The sequence below is a fragment of the Rhinoraja longicauda genome, chromosome 28 (assembly GCF_053455715.1).
Source record: "Rhinoraja longicauda isolate Sanriku21f chromosome 28, sRhiLon1.1, whole genome shotgun sequence".
Lineage (NCBI taxonomy): Eukaryota > Metazoa > Chordata > Chondrichthyes > Rajiformes > Arhynchobatidae > Rhinoraja > Rhinoraja longicauda.
The window spans coordinates 17,391,786-17,411,701 of record NC_135980.1 but is presented as its reverse complement, the minus strand read 5'-3'; the positions used below and the strand labels follow the sequence as shown (position 1 = coordinate 17,411,701).

The following is a 19,916-nucleotide window of genomic DNA, read 5'->3' as shown; positions in this document are numbered from 1 at the left end:
GAAAAATGCCTGGAATGGAAGGCTTTAGTTATAAGTAGAGATTGGAGAGGCTGAGTTTATTTTCTCTGGGACATAGGAGGCAGATCAATGACCTGAAAAAGTTTTACAGAATTATTAGGAGCATAGATAGGATAGATGGCCAGAATCTTATTCCCAGGGGAGGTGAATCTAAAACTAGACATACAGTAGATTTAAGTTTTAAGGCAAGAGGAAAAATATTCAAAAGAGAGCGGATGAGGTAGGTTTTTCACAGGGTGGAGGGTGTATGGAATGACCTGCCAAAAGATGTGGTAGAGGTAGATATAATTACATCATTTAAAAGTCATTTGGTCAGGTCTTAGATAGGGATGGCAGAGAGAAACATGGGCCGAATGATGACAAATTGGTTTACAGGCATCATGGTCAAGGCTCAAAAGGGTGATAAGGGAAACCAGTGGATGAAGTGCATTTGGACTTTTTTTGAAGACTTTTAACAAAACCTTGCTCAAGAGATTGGTCAGCAATCTTTAAATAGAAACACAACTGCAGAAATCTCAAACAAAAACAGAACTGCTGGAAAAACTCAGTCAGTCAATCAGCATCAGTGGAAAGAGAAATCAGTCAACATTTCTGGTCAGAGATCCTTCCTCAGAACTGGGGAGCAGTGTGGAGAACAAAGAGGGCTGCAGCGAGGCACAAGGCAAGGTACGAGACCAAGGTCTCTAATGTAACAGCTTATGGCAGATCAGATAATAGCACAATGAATGACCTTTTATAGAAGCTGGCTGAGAAAGGAACAGCATGGCAATGGGAAACAATGAGAGGGTTGTCTCCCTGAAGTTGGAGAATGCAATGTTCATTCCATGGGGGTTACAGGGTGCCTGAATGTTATTGTTCTAGTTCATGTTGGACCTCATAATAAACATGGTCACCAATGTTGTAATGCATGGAATTGGGGGCAGCATAGGAACATGAGAAAATACGAGGCCCTTGTGACCATTCATAGAACTTGGAACAGTCAGCACAGGAACCGGGCCGGCAGTCTGCAATCTTTGTGCCGACCATATTGCCAATGTAAATTAATGTCCTAACATGGTTTCTATTCCACCAGCCCCTGCTGTTTATGTGCCCGTCTAAGTGCCTCTTAAATATTGCTGTGGTATCTGCTATGACCAACTCCCATAGTGTATTCCTGACGCCTGCCATTCTCTGCAAAAAAGCTTGCCTTGGATATCGCCGTCAAACATTCCCACTCTCACCTTAAGTCTATGCTTGTTGGTATTGGACCGCTCCATCCTTGGAAAAAGTCTTTATCAACCCTAACTATCCCTCTAATTCAGACAACATGCTCGTGAACCTCTTCTGCACCTCTCCAAAGTCTCCGCATCTTCCCAAAACCATGATGATCAGAAAAGGGAGGTTGTGCCCCAACTTAATGACATTGGTCAATCCTCAGTTGGAGTACAGAAGGATGTGATGGTGCTGGGGAGGGCGCAGTGGAGATTTAGTAAGTTAGCAGAGGAGGTTAAAAAGGGATGATTGAGGTATAACGAGGGGTATTCCTCATATTCCCAGGATGGCATATTTTTCCCCAGAGGTTGAAAAGGCCAAAAACCAGGGGGTGGGGGGGGGAGATAGATTTCAGGTGAAAGGAGACATACATATGTAGAGATAGAGTGGTAGGTGCCTGGAATGCTTCCTGGTGGATGTGGTGGAATCAGGTATATTAACAACATATAAGAGGGTTTGGACATGAATGTGAACATACAGAGGATGGAAGGGTATAGGCCATGTGCAGGCAGATGGAATTAGTTGGAATTAGATGGAATCAGTCTGAAGAAGGGTCTCGACCCGAAACGTCACCCCTTCCTTCTCTCCCGAGATGCTGCCTGACCTGCTGAGTTACTCCAGCATTTTGTGAATAAATCGATTTGTACCAGCATCTGCAGTTATTTTCTTATACTATGGAATTAGTTTAAATTGGCATCATGTTTGGTGCAGACCATTGTGGGCCAACGGTCTGATCCTGTGCTATGCTATGTTCTATGAGATATGGATAGAACAGAGAGTACTGAGACACAACTACTACATCAAGACATGCCAAAGTGCTTTAAGGCCAGTGAAGGACGATAGAAGAATTCTTTCACATGCCTGTTCATCACCACTTTACGTACTGACAGGGAATATCTAAAAACAAAACAGCCTGAGGAAAGCAATTAATTTTGTTAATAAATCAACATAATTTTTCTTTCTTTGTTCTACAAAAGCTTTAATCTCAACAATACACAAGTAATATAAACAAATTATTTCATGACATCAATGCAAGTCCAGTAGCATCAGTCCATCTTCCAGAAAGACAACATCATTCAAAGATATATATCACACAGGGCCTGAACTTGCCAAATACAAGAAATAGTTCAAGGGGAATATTATTGCTCGAATGGTCTGTTGGAAGAGGTCCTTTGTATCGGTTGAGACGCAAAGAAGCTGGACTAGGATCAGCCCATTGGGTTGTTCAATCCACGTTGGGCTTTTAGCAGTTACGTGATGATGTTGCTCGTCTCTCTAATCCTTCAATTCTGAGACAATTAAAGACAGTGATTCAAAGTATTCTCATTTATCCTGCATTCCCAACCAGGAACTACATTTATTCCACTGCACATTTTGCAGGGTAGGGTGCAGGTAAGAAAAGGCAAAAATAAAATGCTCCGATACAACATTTGTTAAAAATGCATCGTACAGTGCAAACATACCATGGGAGTGTGCTTATCTGTCTGCAGTACCAAGTGGCCTCTGAGCACCTGGAGTGGTTTTAACTTGGCCACAACCAGATTGTGGTGCACCTGTCCCTATTTCAATGTCGCTATGAGTGCAACAGACATTAGGCCGAGGTGTGATGTTCTGCTTGCAGCCTAACGACATATCAAACACAGAGGGGATAGAAAGACACTGAACATATGTATTTGATCCAATGTCATTTAGCAAGTCCACAGACTGTACTACATTCCAACAGTTGTTACCATCTCCTGCGGCTCCTTTCCTCCAATGCAGTTCTCTGCGGAGAGTAAGCACATCTCAGACTGGCATTGTGCACTGCATCCCACATCAACAGCAGTTCATATGGCCGAAAACGGTGCACCAACAGCAACTCACGATAGTAGCAAGGATTGAACGAGTCATCCTGAATTGATGGAACCTTGATTCCAGCCGTTCTGAAGCCCATGTGTGAGTTTGGGGCCAGCCCAGCCTTAGCCAGGCACATCCCCAGGAAAACATCATCAATGGGGTACAGTTCGAGGATTTTGGCAGTGCGATAGATAATATTAGCTGTGTACACAGACATAAGTATGCCCCCTCCACCAATGTATGGTGGGTACGAGTGGCTGGTGGTCACCAACTCTGGCACATAATATTTGCTCCACTTCTCTCGGATGGGCCCAACCCCATAAATGAGATGCCCCACATACAGGTGCTGGTGAGATTTCACCCCCAGCAAGTAATCAACCATGTTGTCAGTGTTAGCAAAGACATCATCATCTCCGTTGAAGATGAACCGAGCACTGGGGCAAAATTCATTGACCCACTGCAGCAACTTGTACTGTTTGAGCGTCAGGTTGAAGAAGGTATCCAGGAAATCCCATTGCAGGATGTCTCCATGCTCTCTATTCTCAGCTGCTAACAACCAATTCAACTTCTTCCTTTCCTTTTGGTCAGGAGAGACAGCAGAAATAAAGACCCTCCTTATTTGGACCCCTTGGAATTCACGTTCCTTCCCCCAGGTCTTTCTTACCATATCGCGTCGGTCCTGGTTGAATGGGTCAGACTTGACCACCAGAAGCAAGAAGACATTGCGAGAGGCTTCTTGACCCCCACATTTGTTTGGGACATTCTGAATCATATCAAATTCTCGACAGTGTTTATACATCAAGAAGTTTTTGATGTGCTGGGGCTGTTGGTCAAATGCAGGCTGGTCCAGGAATGTCTTGTTTCCTCGGCACTTGGGCTTCAATCTGATTGCATCAACAACAAGCTTTGGTGAATCTTTGGGATGGATAGCTTCTGTGACAATGTCATCAGTCTCTTGCAATGGGCCATCATTCCAAAACACAAAGACCAATCCCAGAGTTATCAAGACACACAGCACAACCTTTTCAAGGAATCTTTGAAATTTTCTCATCCTTCACCTGCGAAAGAGAGGAAAGGTAAATTATATATAAAGACTTACACATGATGCACGAGTACTGGTGACTACAGGGAAATGTCTATATGGAGTTTGTATATTCTCCCTGTGACTGCATGGGTTTTCTTCAGGTACACTGGTTTCCTCCCACACTCCAAAGACGTATAGGTTTGGAGGATAATTGGCTTTGGTGAAATTGCAAACTGTCCCTAGTGTGTACGATTGGGCTAATGTACAGGGTTACCGTTGGTTGGCACAGACCTGGTGGGCTGAAGGGCCTGTTTCCATGCTGTATCTCTGAAGTCTAACGAGTAAAGAATAGAATTAGGCATTTATTACAATGAGGATGGCTATCACAAATTGAAATTGCTTTGTGGTATTAATCCCAAGATTGAAGGGAGGCAAGGGCATGGTGAGGCTCTGCAGCACTGCTCAAAAGCCAAGAGAGAGATGCTTTCACCCAGAACAAGCCATGCACAACCCCAAACCAAATCCCCTTTACATCAGGAACCATCTCTGTCATTGAACTACAAATCCCATTTCGAGCTGAATGGGTTCTTTTGTGTAGATGTACACGATTCCAAAGCACGTCCTTTACCCTTTGCAACTGAAAGCCAGAATCGCTTTTCCTCACTGCAGTAAAATGGAATGCACCTCAATATCCAGATTCCTTGCATGACACGGATGCATATATTTACAAAAGGAACTGCAGCCACTTTCTGCAACGAGGAATCCAGACTAACAAAAAAAATGTGTTTGACTCTTCAAACTCACGATGAACCCCGAGCCAACAGGGATAAAGCACAGGCATACAACAGTGTTTGACGGCAATGGGCTGTACTCACTGGAGTTTAGATGAGGGGGGACCTCATCGAAACTAACCAAATAGTGAAAGGCTTGGATAGAATGGATGTGGAGAGGATATTTCTACTCGTGGGAGAGTCTAGGAGTAACATCATAGCCTCAGAATAAAAGGCCATTTCTTTAAAAATTGGGTAAGAATTTCTTTAGTCAGTGGAATCAGTGGAATTCATTGCCACAAAAGGCTTGAGACCGTCAATGGATATTTTTAAGGCAGAGATAGATTCTTGATTAGTACAGGTGTCAGAGGTTATGGGGAGAAGACAGGAGAATGGGGTTAAGATAAGATAGATCAGCCATGATTGAATGGCGGAGTAGACTTGATGGGCCGAATAGCCTAATTCTGCTCCTATCACGTGAAATCAACTGCAGCAGCTCACCATTGCCAATTTAAAGGCCAACTCAGAGGACAATAACGGCTGACTTTGACATTTGCAAAATCTTAAAGCTGGTTACCCCATGCAACATTTTCTGCACAAATGTTCCCGATGTTGGGGGAGTCCAAAACCAGGTGCCACAGTTTAAGAATAAGGGGTAGGCCATTTAGGACTGAGATGAGGGGAAAAAAGATTTCACCCATAAAATTGTGAATCTGTGGAATTCTCTGCCACAGAAGGCAGTAGAGACCAATTCACTGGATGTTTTCAAGAGAGTTAGATTTAGCTCTTAGGGCTAAAGCAATCAAGGGATATGGGGAGAAAGCAGGAACGGGATACTGATTTTGGATGATCAGCCATGATCATATTGAATGGCGGTGCTAGCTTGAAGGGCCAGATGGCCTACTCCTGCACCTCTGTTTCTAAGTTTCTATGTGTTGGGGGAAAGTTTAAAGCCAGGACCTGTTTTTTTTTTAAACAGAGGGGTGTGGGCATAGAACTCATTGCCAGGTATTTATTGTACAACTGTAACATTACATCCCAACCTAAACTCAATACCTGACTGAAGGCCAATGTACCAAAAGCCTTTACCACCCCATCTACCCAGAATATCACTTTCAGGGATCTATCTACCTACACTCCCAAGATCTCTGCTCAACAACACTGCCCAGGGCCCTAACAATCACCATTATCCCCTTATCATGTATCTATACACTGCAAATGGCTCGATTGTAATCATGTATTATCTTTCTGCTGCTTAGATAGTAACTAACGGAGAATCACAAGTACACCAGACGTAACCATTATGTGGCAAGCAACAACTATTTAAACACACTCAAAATATCCATTTCCTCTTTTTCACCAATCTATCTTAGGATAGGGTGGGGAGAAAGAAAAGATGGAGAAAATGTTCAGCATGGTGGCGTAGCGGTAGAGTTGTTGCCTTACAGTGAATTCAGTGCTGGAGATCCGGCTTCGATCCTGACTACAGGTGCTGTCTGTATAGAGTTTGTACGTTCTCCCTGTGACCTGTGTGGGTTTTCTCCGAGATCTTCGAATTCCTCCCACACTCCAAAGACATAAAGGGATGTAGGTTAGTTGACTTGATAAATGTAAAAATTGTCCCTAGTGGGTGTAGGGGCCGAAGGGCCTGTTTCCGCACTGTATCTCTAAACTAAGCCCCTGAGCCAGTTAAATGTAGTTAAATGCTGTATGTTTGCAAAGCAGCCACTACATCCACCAATCATTTATCTGCACCTTGGCTGCCATGGTGATTACATCAGAGGTGCTCTGGAGGGGAACGTGTTTGAGTCACCAAGGTAACAGTTTTGATTAGATAGATAAGAGAATGAAGTAATAATAATTCTTGCTTAAAAAGTGTGCCCATTTCTAAACCAATTGAGCGATGGAATGCAGCCTCTGCACCTCAAGTGACAGAAAATTCTGGTATCCTCCAATGCGATTAAATGAAAATCAGTACATTATTACACATGCAGTGAAGGCAAACAAGCTGTTCTTTTATGGGGGGAATGTGATTAAACGAGGAATTATAGCATCTTATTTTAAAGAAAGAATTCCCTGGAAATTCAGAGCCAATAAGAAGATTCAGATTCAAAAAGGATCTAGTGACTGACACAAAAGGCAAAATTGCTGAAGTTTGTGGGAAACAGCATTGTCAGGTGAATATGTTGGAATCGTGGCAGTCTTCTTTCACTCCTGCCTCACCAATGCCATTGAGCTGTGGCGTATGGGCAAATGGAGGCAAGGGCCGGGGAAGAAAAATTAGAAGGGTGGCAGGATATTTCTCTTTCCCCTTCCCTCTCTGTCTATCCTTTTCCATGATCTCCATCTATGCCTCAGGCCGCCACTGAAACTCCGGCATTCCAGAGAAAACAATCCAAGTTTGTCCAACCTCTTTCCTGTAGCTAATACCCTCTAATCCAGGTAGCATTCTGGTAAACCTCTCCCGCACCCTCTCCAAAGCCTCCACATCATTCCTGTAATGGGACAAACAGAACTGCATGCAATGCACCAATTCTATCCATCTGGCATTGCTGGACAGTCCTTCAAATGTCCTCTCTGTGCAGCAACATTCTCCCTAATCAACTGCATCTCCCCAACTCTTTTACACCCTTTTCTGTCGTGTCTAAAACATCGGTACCCTGGAATATTCAGCTGCCGGTGCTGGACGTTCCCTAAGTTACGCAAGCATGTTGCTCAAACAGCACAATGCTCAGATTATTTACTTGTCTTAATGATGGTTGAGGAACAAATATGGGTCATGGTATCTTCCCTCTCAAATGCCCTTATGACCTATCAAACAGCGAGATGGTTGATTTCCACCTGAAAAAAAAGGAATGTGTTCAGTTTAATGTCTCATTTGAAAGTTGGGTTGCCCAGCGGGCAGTGATTTCGCAGAAGTGGCATTGCGATATGGTGGGACCCCTCCCTCTGTGTGGATCTCCCTCCCGATCGATTCCACAAAAGCACTCCATCTCCATCACAACCCCCACCCCCAAAACCTCCAGCCGTAGAGGCTCTCTGCTAACCCAACTGCCCGAGTGTAGAAGTTGGGACGTTATGTTATAGTTGTCCAAGGCGCTTGCAAGGCCATAGCTGAAGTATTGCGTTCAATTTTAGTCACCCTGCTATAGGAAAGATGTTGTTAAGCTAGGAAAGTGTGCCGAGAAGATATACATGAATGTTGCCAGGACTTGAGGACATGGGCTATAGGGAGAGGTTGGGCAAGCTCGGACTGTATTCCTTGGAGCACAGGAGGTGAAGGGATGATTTTATAGAGATGTACAAGATCATGAGGGGAATAGATAAGGTAGATGCACAGTCTCCAGCTACCCCCCCCCCCCCCCCCCCCCCGCCCTTCCGGCTCAACAAAATCCAAAGGATATAGGTTTAAGTGAAAGATTTAATAGAAACCAGAGGGTCAGCTTTTTCCAAACAGATGGTGGTGGGTTATTGGAACGTGCTGCTGGAGGAGGTAGTTGTGGCAGAAACTGTTACAACATTTAAAAGACATTTGGACAGATACATAGAAGAAAAGGTTTAGAAGGAGATAAACCAAATCCAGCAGGTGGGACTAGCGTAGATGCACCACCTTGGTTGGTATGGACAAGCTGCGCCAAAGGGCCTGTTTCTGGGCGATATGACTGGAGGACTTTATGATTCCCCCCTCAGTGTTTATACATGCAAAGGATATGCAACAAAATACTAAACATGACTACTTTCATTTACATGACATTGCTGTGTCCCAAACATTATGATGCCCTGAAATGGGGGGACTATGTATAAACACTGCTGTAATTTCTACATGGTGAAACCAAAATGTATAAAAATTGCCTTTATTAAAATCTGACAATGTGCACTTTAACCACATGTGATTTTTTCTATTACAAATCTCACATTGTGGAGTACAGAGGCAAATAAATAAATAATGGGTCTTTGTCCCAAAACATTAGGGAGGGCACTGTATGTTTACGGTTAGAAGTAGTTGTATTTGTGATAAGCTAGTGGGTAAAGTGTCACTGGGCATACATGGAAATGTAGTGTAATGGTTACAATGTGATTATCCACTATCTTATTAAATGGTAGAGAAGCCCCATGAAGCTGTGTGCTGGTTAGTACATTCCTGGAACTATGGAGTATTCTTGTCTTCACTGCAATTAAGGCCAACTCCCAAATTAGAATTTAAATCCAGCATTGACAACAAGATTAGGAAACATTCTTCCGCTGAAAAGTTAATTTGTTTCACTTCATATCTGCACATTTGTCTTCACAATTTTTTCAAAATGGAGATGCTGAGTACAGCAGTCCATTCAATATTTCCTGCCGGCTCAGCCTGAACGGAGCAGTCACTGGCTGTGGCTGAAAAGAAGAGATGTTGCCTGGGCTGCCACGTGACCATCTAGAGGCTAACCATAAGACACACACCCAGGTCTGATCACCCTGCGGTGGGCCTGCCTTGACTGAGGGTGTCTTGTGATAAAAGGCCGAAACACCCAGTGACGTTGAGGTACACAACTGAAAAAAGATGTGTCTGAATGGTAGCAACATCACCTAGTGGTCATCTCCAAGAACAACACCAGTCAATTGCTGTGCTAAACTTTAGGGATCGTATCTTTGTTAATTACCATCAGAACAATTTGCCTCATAAAAGCTCAAGCAGATACATTGCAAGCAAGATAGACACAAAATGCTGGAGTAACTCTGCGGGCCAGGCAGCATCTCTGGAGAAAAGGAATAGGTGGCGTTTTAGGTCGAGACCGTTCTTCACTTCTTGACCTAAAATGTCACCTATTCCTTTACTCCAGAGATGCTGAGTTACTCCAGCATTTTATGTATCTTCGGTATGAACCAGCATCTGCTGTTCCTTCCTACTACGTACCTTGCACACGAGATTTTCTCCCTATTTTCTCATTGCAGCTACATTTTTTTTGCAGCTACAGAGGGAACAAGAAACAATGTATTGAAACTCAATACTGTTTAAATTGACATGATGGCAGGTAAATCAATTCAGCTCACCTTAACGCAACCATCCTCTTTGCAAATAAATCTACTGAGAACACACTGCCTCCTACAGCATGCATGTTAATGCCCCACTATAAACCCTTTTCTCTCAAAGACAGATTTTCTATTGTCCGCCTAATTTACAGACCTTGTCGGGCTCCTAGCTTCTCGCAACACTTAAAAGTCTCCCTTGTTTCTTAGCAACTCTCTTTTGTTTCCTGTGCAAGCAAGATTTTCATTGTACTTGTACCTCACCAAACTTAGACGCACAAGAATGAACGCTAGACTGGTTACAGTGCCCAGATCTGACAAGCCCATTTTCGTTGTACTAATTGTTTGCACTTCACCATTATTATATGTTAGTTTTGCTCAGTGTAGATTTGTAATTGGCTTGGCTAAAATTAACATCGTTGGCACAGACTCAAATTTCTTTAAGCTTTACCTATTGTGCAGACATTTTATTACTGGCTGCATCTAATTCCACTCCCCCCCCCCCCCCCACCCAACATTGTTCAACCTGCCGACAAGCTTCATCCAAGCCCATTTTATCGACATCTAATCCTTTATCAGATTGTTACATTTGCAGAATGCCTCATGTACAAAATATGCTGCGGTGATTCACCAGCTGCCAAACCCAGCATGAGCTTTATTACCATTTGTACAGAAACGAAACAATGAAATTCTCTCCTTATCAACAACAAGAACAGTCCTTGCAAGATTACATCTTGCAGATTCCCCTGCAAGTCACATACCATCCAAATTTTAAAATATTCCCATTCCTTGATCATTTAATACCTAGAACTCCAAATTCAACCATGTATATAATCAACTCTTCCAAACTATTGCCAATATAGTCACTGGCAATACTAATGGATTCATCTGAATTGAAGCCAATAGTAGAAGCTAGATATTCCATTGCTAATCCTCCCACAAGGTTACTGTCACCTTCAAGAGTGATTAAAGATCAGCAACGTAAGATAACCATATCAGCGATAACAATACTCGGAGAAGAAATGTTAAAAGGGCAAACGTTGCAAAGTAATTCACAGGAGGACTATCATCAAAAGACAAAAGCAGGATTGAAGAAAGCTGGAAAAGTCATGGGTTTTGAGGAGTTGAATATCCTGGGAAAGTGTTCACTCTAAAGTCAGAGATGAAATGAAGGGAAATTAGCAGCCTAATGTAATCTGATGCAAGCTGGTCCCTTTAGCATATTAGAGGGGAGCACTATGTCACATCTAGTAGAGTTGCTGCCTCACCACCAGACACTGGGTTCACGCCTGACCTCAGGTGAGGCCCACCGGAAATTGGAGGAACAGCACCTCATATTTCGCCTGGACTGCTTGCAGCCCAGTGGTATGAACATTGACTTCTCCAACTTTAGATAGTTCCTCTGTCCCTCTCTTCCCCTCCCCTTCCCAGATCTCCCTCTATCTTCCTGTCTCCACCTATATCCTTCCTTTGTCCCGCCCCCTGACATCAGTCTGAGGAAGGGTCTTGACCCGAGACGTCACCCATTCCTTCTCTCCTGAGATGCTGCCTGACCCGCTGAGTTACTCCAGCATTTTGTGAATAAATACCTTCGATTTGTACCAGCATCGGCAGTTATTTTCTTATACTTATATGACCTCAGGTGGAGGTCTCTGGGTGCTCCGGTTTCCTCTGCCATTTAAATACATGCGGGTAAGAAGGTTAGTAGGCCATTGGAAGTTGCCCCTAGAATGAAGGTGAGTGGTAAAATATCAGGGGGAGGGACACGGTGGCACAGCGGTAAAGTTGCTGCCTTACAGCACCAGAGACCCGCATTTGATCCAGACTTCAGGTGTTTGTCTGTACGGGGAGTTTTGTTCTCCATGTGACCTGCATGGGTCACAATTGCATGGGAGTTCCGGTTTCCTCCCACAGTCCAAAGATGAAGAGGGTCATAGATTAATTGGCTTCAGTAAAAATGTCCCTCTTATGTGTAGGATATTGTTAATGTGCGGGATTGCTGGTCGGCACTGACTCGGTGGGCCGAAGGGCCCATTTCCGTGCCATATCTCTAAACTAAAAGATGGAATCTACATAGGATTAGTATAAGTGAATGTTTGATGGTCAGCTCTGCGCCAGAGAACACATTTACTCGCTGTGTCTCTCGATAGCCTGCATATACGAGAAGCGAAGCCAGGCAGCAGCACTGGTGATTGTGCGACTCTCCTGATGACCAATGCATTCTTTGCTCACTTTGAGCAAAAGGCCAACAGGCCAATGATATCCATCCCTACAAACTCGAGTGCGTCTGTTCCCATGGTCACTGTTGCAGCAGTAAGATTGGCCTCCCTGAGGGTGAACCCACGGAAAGCAACTGGCCCAAATGGAGTCGCTGACAGTGTCCTTAGCAACTGCACGGACCGACAAGCGGGAGTGTTCACGGACGGCTTCAATCTCTCCCTACTGAGGTACCCACTTGCTTCAAGAAAATCACTATCATCCCGGTGCCAAAGAAAGGCAAGGTCTTGTAACTTAATATCAACCGTCCAGTGGCCTTGATATCCACCATCATGAAACTCATTAACTCTAGCCTACTCTCAGCCTTGATCCAATGCAGCTCACCTACTGCCACAACAGGTTCACATCTGATGCCATCTCCCTGGCTCCAGGGCAGATGAATGGGTGGCTGAGCAGCTGGTACAGGGATTCAGATTTTAGGACCATTGAGCTCACATTTGGGGAAAATGTGACCTGTACACGAGGGATGGGTTGTACCTGATCTGGATGGGAACCAGTATCCCAGCAGGCATGTTTGCTCGTACTACATGAGTGGATTTAAATTAGATTGGCAGTGGGTGAGATCTAATACAGGACTGAGGCAGGTGAGAGACTGGAAGTTGGTATGGAAAGTGAAAAAGTAACTTCAGTGCACAGAATAGGCAGGAGCGCAGCAGAGAGCAAGGAAGGGCAGTTGGAATGAATTGTGTATATTTTAATGTGAGTGGCCTGACAGGCAAGGTGGACAAACTCAGAACGTGGATAAAATGTGTCGGAAGGAACTGCAGATGCTGGTTTACACCGAAGACACCAAAAGCTGGAGTACCTCAGCAGGTCCGACAGCACCTCTGGAGAAAAGGAATAGGTGATGTTTCGGGTCGAGACCCTTCTTCAGACTGAGAGACAGGGAAAGGGAAATGAGAGATATGAAAAGGTACATAGAGATATGTATGAAAGATATGCAAAAGGACAAATCAAAGCCAGCAACGATGATCAAAGAAAGGTGGAGCCCACAATGGCCCATTGTTGGCTATGGGGAAGGTGATAACAAGTGATACAAACAGTGAATCTCAACAGCAAAACTAGTACAACGACCAGGGTGGGGGGTGGGAGAGGGAAGGAGAGAGAGGGGATGCTAGGGTTACTTAAAGTTAGGGAAATTCAAAACTCCTACTTTGGGTTGTAAGCTGCCCAAGCGAAATAGGAGGTGCATGATGGAGTAGGTTGTTTGCAGGCAAGGGCATGGCTGGAAAGTGGGATGCTTTTAAAAGTGTGATGGCAAGAGTTCAGGGCATGCATGTTCCTGTTCGAGTTAAGGGCACGCCAAGTGGAAGTAAGCAAGCTTCGATGACAAGAGAAATTGAGGCACTGGTCTGGAAAAAGGAAGCATGGGACAGATATAGGCGCATGGGATCAAGTCTATCCCTGAAGTTATTTCAGGAACATACTTAAGGAGGAAATCAGGAGGATGGCTTTGGCAGATAATATTAAGGAAAAGATTGTAACTGGAGAGAGAATAGGGCCCCTCAGAAATCACTGCGTGGTACCGCAGGAGATGGGCAAAGTATTTCAATGAGTATTTCTCCTCTGTTTTCACTGTGGAGAAAGGCATGAAGATTGGTGAAGTTGGGACAGTTAACAGAGGTGTCTTGAGGACAGTCAGTATTACGGTCGAGGCACCATAGGTAGCCAGGAAGCTTAGGAGCCAAGAAGGCTTTCGGTTCATTTGCCTTCATCAGTCAGGGTATTGAGTGTAGAGGTAAGGACGTTATGTTACCATTGTACATCTGTTAGTGGGGCCACATTTTGAGTATTGTGTATAGTTTTTGGCACCCTGATATGGGAAAGATGTTAAGCTGGAACAAATACAGAGAAGATTTACAAGGATGTTGCCAGGGCATGAGGGCCTGAGAACACAAGAACTCAAGAAAATAGGAGCAGGAGTAGGCCAACCGGCCCCTCGAGCCCGCTCCGCCATTCAATACGATCATGGCTGATCCTACCCCAACCCCCTTCCCACTATCGCCCTTCTTCCCACCCAAAAGAACCGTATGATCTCCTGGGAGAGGCGAAAAACCGGATAAAAACCCAGGCCAATTTGGGGAAAAAATCCAGGAAATTCCTCTCCGACCCCAAGCTAGGCGATCGAAACTTGTCCAGGAGATTACTCAGGTCTTACTATACTAACCATAGCTCATGTCCACTTCCCTGCCCGCTCCCCGTAACCCCTAATTCCCTTGTCTATTAAAAAACAATCTATTTCTGTTTTAAATTTATTTAACGTTCCTGCATCCACAACTCCCTGAGGCAGCGAATTCCACAGACTAACCACCCTGAGTGAAGAAGTTTCTCCTCATCTCAGTTTTAAAAGAGCCCCCTCTTATTCTAAGACTATGCCCCCTAGTTCTGGTCTCCCCGATCATCGGAAACATCTTTAGCGCATCCACCCGATCAAGGCCCCTCACGGTCTTATATGTTTCAATAAGATCGCCTCTCATTTTTCTGAACTCCAATGAGAAAAGTCCCAACCTACTTAACCTTTCCTCATATGTCAACCCCCTCATCCCTGGAATTAACCGTGTAAACCTTCTCTGCACTGCCTCCAGAACAAGTACATCCTTTCTTAAATATGCACACCAAAACTGCACACAGTATTCCAAATGCGGTCTTACCAATACTGTATACAGCTGCAGCAACACCTCCCTACTTTTATACTCTATCCCCCTGGCAATAAAGGCTAAGACTCCATTGGCCTTCCTAATCACTTGCTGCACCTGCATACTAACTTTTTGTGATTCCTGTACTAGTACCCCCAGGTCCCTTTGCGTTGTATTACCACGCAGCTCCTCCCCATTTAGAAAATAACTTTCTTTATGATTTTTTTTTCCAAAATGCATAACTTCACATTTATCAGTATTAAATTTCATCTGCCAGGTCGCTGCCCACTCTCCTAGCTTATCTATATCCTTTTGCAGGCTTTTTCTATCCTCCTCACTCCCTGCTTTACCTCCCATTTTTGTGTCATCTGCAAACTTGGATATATTACACTTGGTCCCCTCCTTTAAGTCATTTATATAAATTGTAAACAGCTGGGGTCCCAGCACCGACCCCTGTGGAACCCCACTAGTCACCAATTGCCATCCCGAGTATGATCCATTTATCCCAACTCTCTGCTTCCTGTTTGAAAGCCAATCTTCTACCCATGCTAATATATTATCCCCAATCCCATGATTTTTATCTTAAGTAATAGTCTTTTATGTGGCACCTTATCAAAAGCCTTTTGGAAGTCCAAGTATACCACATCCACCGGTTCCCCTTTATCCACCCGAGATGTTACTTCCTCAAAGAATTCAAGCAAGTTAGTCAAACATGACTTCCCCTTCGTAAAACCATGCTGACTCTGCCCTATTAAGTTATGTTTATCCAAATACCCCATCAGTATTTCTTTAATAATGGTCTCCAACATTTTACCCACCACAGATGTTAGACTAACCGGTCTATAATTACCAACCTTCTGTCCAATCCACCGGGACCCTTCCTGACTCCAGGGAGCTTTGGAAAATTATCACCAATGCATCCACGGTCCCCACCGCTATTTCTCTCAAGACCCTAGGATGTAATCCATCAGGCCCAGGGGATTTATCCGCCTTAAGCCCCATTAATTTACCTAATACCATCTCCTTAGTGATCTTAATAGTGCTTAACTCCTCCATTCCTATAGCCCCCTGTTTATCCAGCGTTGGAATATTTTTAATGTCTTCTGTAGTAAAGACTGATACAAAATATTCGTTTAATGCTTTTGCCATCTCCATGTTCCCCACCAACAAATTCCCCGTCTTACCCTCCAATGGACCAACATTTACCTTAGCCACCCTTTTTCTTTTTATATAACTATAAAAACTCTTGCTATGTTTTTATATTTTTCGCTAATTTACTTTCATAATCTATTTTTCCCTTCTTAATTAATGTCTTTGTTATTTTTTGCTGACTTTTAAATGCTTCCCAATCTTCTGTCATGCCACTATATCTGGCTACCTTATATGCCCTTGCCTTTAGCCGAATACTATCCTTTATTACTTTACTTAGCCATGGTTGGCTGTCCTTTCCTTTACCTCTTTTTTTTCTTCAGTGGAATGTATTTTTCTTGATACATAGGGAGCTTTCGGGAGAGGTTGCAGAGGCTGGGACAATTCCTTGGAGTGCAGGAGGATGATAGGTAATCTTATATATGCAAGATCATGAGGAATAGATAAGGTAGATGCAGAGTCATTTTCTCAGAGTACAAGAATCAAGAACCAGAGGACATAGGTTTAAGGTGAGAGGAGTTTTTAATAGGAACTCGAGGGACAACATCTTCCACAAAGACGGTGGCGGATATATGGAACAAGCTGCCAGATGGGGTAGAAACAAAGAACAGGTGATACTGGTTTACACAAAAGGACACAAAGTGCTAGAGTAACTTCTCAATGGTCCTGACCCAAAATATCACCTATCCAGATTACTCCAGAGATGCTGACTGACCCACTGAGTTTGTGTCCTTTTGCTGGAAGGGGTAATTGAGGTGTCGAGTTCGCGTTCCCGGTCAGTTGGTTGATAATAATCAGTCGGTTACTGCTTACGACTCGCTTTAGCAAGTTTCAGCATTTTTGTGATTACGTAGCCTCAAGCATGTGATTAACCTAGCACACAATGTTGCAAAGCCCATGCAAAGTCCAGTGGACCAAGCAAACAAATAAGATAGACCTGGCTCTGCGTTCCTCATCTCCACAGAGACAGCCACTATAACAACATTTAAATGACATTCGTACAGGTACATGGATAGGAAAGGTTTAGATGCATACGGGCCAAATGCATAGAGGTGGGACAAGTGAAAATGGGGCATCTTGGTCAGCAAGGGAAAGTTGGGTCAAAGGGCCTGTTTCCATTATGGTGCATTACTGTGCTGTATTTCCATGACTCAATGATCATTGATATAAACCACAAACAGCAACAGGTCAATTTTGATCCCCGGGGCCCAAGGTCAGAAAGACACCCTTCCACAACGACCCTTTGTTTCCTTCCATGAAGCTAACTCTGTATCCTGGCAGCTAGTTCTCCCTCCGTCCCATGCAATCTAACCTTCCTGAGCAACCAACTATGCACAACCTCAAAGGCCTTGCTGATGTCCATGTAGACAATATCTATGTCCTTGCCCTCATCAAATTCACTGATTCATTTCCCAAATGCTTCATTGGCAGGTAGGTCTTTTGAGGTTGACCGAAAGTTAATGCAGTTTATGAGTCCATAAACATTCCTTCATCCAAAACTAGTTTGCTCTGCACCATAAACGCACATCATGTCCTATTCCCCTTCCCCCACCCTAATACCCCCTTCCCCCAATGCCCTTCCTTCCCCCATAGCCTTTTCTTCCCCCTCTATGCTGTTCCTTCCCCCTCAATGCCTTTTCTTCCCCTCTTCCCATAGCCCTTCCTTTCCGCTCTTCCCCAATGCCCTTCCTTGCCCCTCTCCTTCCCATGTCCTCCCTACCCCCCCCCCTCCTCCCCATAACCTTCCCTTCCACCTCTCCCAATAGCCCTCCTTTCACAATCTACTCCCCATAGCCCTCCCTTCCCCCTCTTGCCTAATAGCTCTCCCTGCCAACTCTTCCCCTCAATGCCCTTCCTTACCCCTCTCCCTCCTAAAGCCCCCCTCCCCCTCCATAGCCCTCCCTCCTCTCTCTCCCATGCTCCCCCCTATTGGCCCTCTCTCCACCCCTCTCCCCCAATGGCCCTCCCATCTTCCTCCACTCTCCCCCATGGCCCTCCCCCCTTCTTTCCCCCAATGGCCCTCCCTCCTCTCTCCCCCCATGGCCCTCCCCTACTCCCCCCCCCCCCCCATATGGCCCTCCCCTACTCTTCCCCCCCCCCCCACACACACATGGCCCTCCCGCCACCCTCTCCTCCCATAGAATTCCCTTCCTTGCGCGCCCCCCCCCCCCCTCCCAACCAACCAACCAAGTATTCAGTTGCCTAACCCAACCTTTTTGTTTGTTGATCGTTTCCCTCGTAGCTTGCCGTTAAACGTGCTCCGGGGCCGCTATGATGGAGCACTTTGCGCTGACTTCCTCGCCGTTGTCGTGGACTTGAGGTGGGAGGGGAAGTGGGAGCTCGGCTGGTTGTGCCCTGGCACTGCTTGCTCACGCACACGCACACAGCCACACCCACGAACGACACTTCCTCAAGCTGCTCCGCTAATCATTTAACGGTGATGTTCGGCAATCTTTAGCGGGACAACTTCCACGGGGCTCCAGCGACCAAGCCAAAAGACCCTCAGTCAGTCTCCTCTCACCAGAAAGAGTTGCAGCTCGGGGTAAATGTTATACCTTTGCGCGCTACTTTACAGCAGCAGATTCCAGCCATTCGCACAAATATTTTTTTTAAACCACCACACATTCAAAACCCTCTCTTCATTCAACATCAGACTGTAACTTATTTTTCACGATGCAAATAGAAATGCAATCGCAGGAGACCAACAGACCAGGTGATACCCCGCCTAAAGTTGACTGTGGGTGGGTGGAGGGAGGGAGGGCATTGGAGGACAGAAACCCGTTTTGCTCCTTGTTGCTGGCCGTGCAATTCGGCAGCAGTCTGTGTTTCACTTTTAAACAAGCAGCCCCCTTCGCTGCCACCAACACGTCACCAATCAAATTCTTGATTTTATTTTGGTTTCTTCAATACCGTGCCCTTCCAGTGAATCAAAAGAAGGAGAGAGACTCTGGGGGGCAGTGACAAGCAAACAAGACTGAACAGAGAGTGGGCTGCAGGAGAAAATAAACCTCACGGCTCGTTTCGTTGAGGTTTCATTGTTGCCCAGCAGAGAAACCGCCAAGTTCAGAACAAGGACCGGATGACTCTAACCTTCATATTTGTTTGCTTGGCCCCACAGACAGGAAATTTAACCTGGGAGAAAGCAAGCTTCTTTAAATGAAGATTTTTTTTAAAGGTGTAGAATGATAATTGAAAGGTTAAAAAAAACACACACAGTTCCACATCAGGTCAAGCGCCATCTCCAGAAACTATTTGCACTCCATGTTGTACCCCTTTATCTGTGCACTGTGGACGGCTTGATTATATTCACATATACTTCATGTTCATAAGTTGTAGGAGCGCAATTCGGTCATTCAGCCCATCAGTCTACTCCGCCATTCAATCATGGCTGATTTATCTTTCCCTCTGTGGAAGCTGCCGGATGACAAAGGTTAAGATAGCTGTCCAACACAATGTGGAATACACAAGTCTATAAACCCTAAAGGTGGCAGCATAGGTATATGAGGTGGTGCAAAAGGTGTGCTAGCCTTCATTATCCAGGCGTGTAAATTCATGTTCATAATTTATGGGAGCAGAATTAGGCCATTCGGCCCATCAAATCGATTCTGCCATTCAATCATGGCTGATCTAGCTTTCTCTCTCAACCCCATTCTCCTGCCTTCTCCCCATAACCTCTGACACCCGTACTAATCAAGTATCTATCAATCTCCACCTTAAAAATATCCGTTGACTTGGCCCGATCAAGAGCCTTTTCTTTGACAGGATAGCGGTCAAACAAAAGCTTTTCACTGTACTTTGGAACACCTGACAATAGTAAACAAAACTAAACAATCTGAAAGAGTCCACCTTTGATTTCTAAAACACTTCAGAAATTGAAATGCAGATGGGTGTGATAAAGGAAACATCATTGATAGGATGAAATAATATTGCAGCTGCCAAAGTCAA

The 19,916-nt window shown here is 44.7% G+C and overlaps 1 protein-coding gene across 2 annotated transcripts; it reads right to left on the bottom strand.

Annotated features, from left to right (window-relative positions):
- Positions 1-2,241: 2,241 nt before the first annotated feature.
- LOC144607032 (N-acetyllactosaminide beta-1,3-N-acetylglucosaminyltransferase 3-like) lies at positions 2,242-18,481 on the bottom strand. 2 transcript variants are annotated; one of them, XM_078423590.1, is made up of 3 exons: positions 18,184-18,481; positions 6,346-6,466; positions 2,242-4,163 (listed from the first exon to the last, which is right to left on the bottom strand). In XM_078423590.1, exon 3 carries the CDS (start codon positions 4,154-4,156, stop codon positions 2,996-2,998), a length of 1,161 nt encoding a protein of 386 aa, XP_078279716.1. In that variant the 5' UTR covers positions 4,157-4,163; positions 6,346-6,466; positions 18,184-18,481; the 3' UTR covers positions 2,242-2,995. The 2 variants fall into 2 exon arrangements, with proteins under 2 accessions (XP_078279716.1, XP_078279715.1); XM_078423589.1 differs by lacking the exon at positions 6,346-6,466.
- Positions 18,482-19,916: the final 1,435 nt, after the last annotated feature.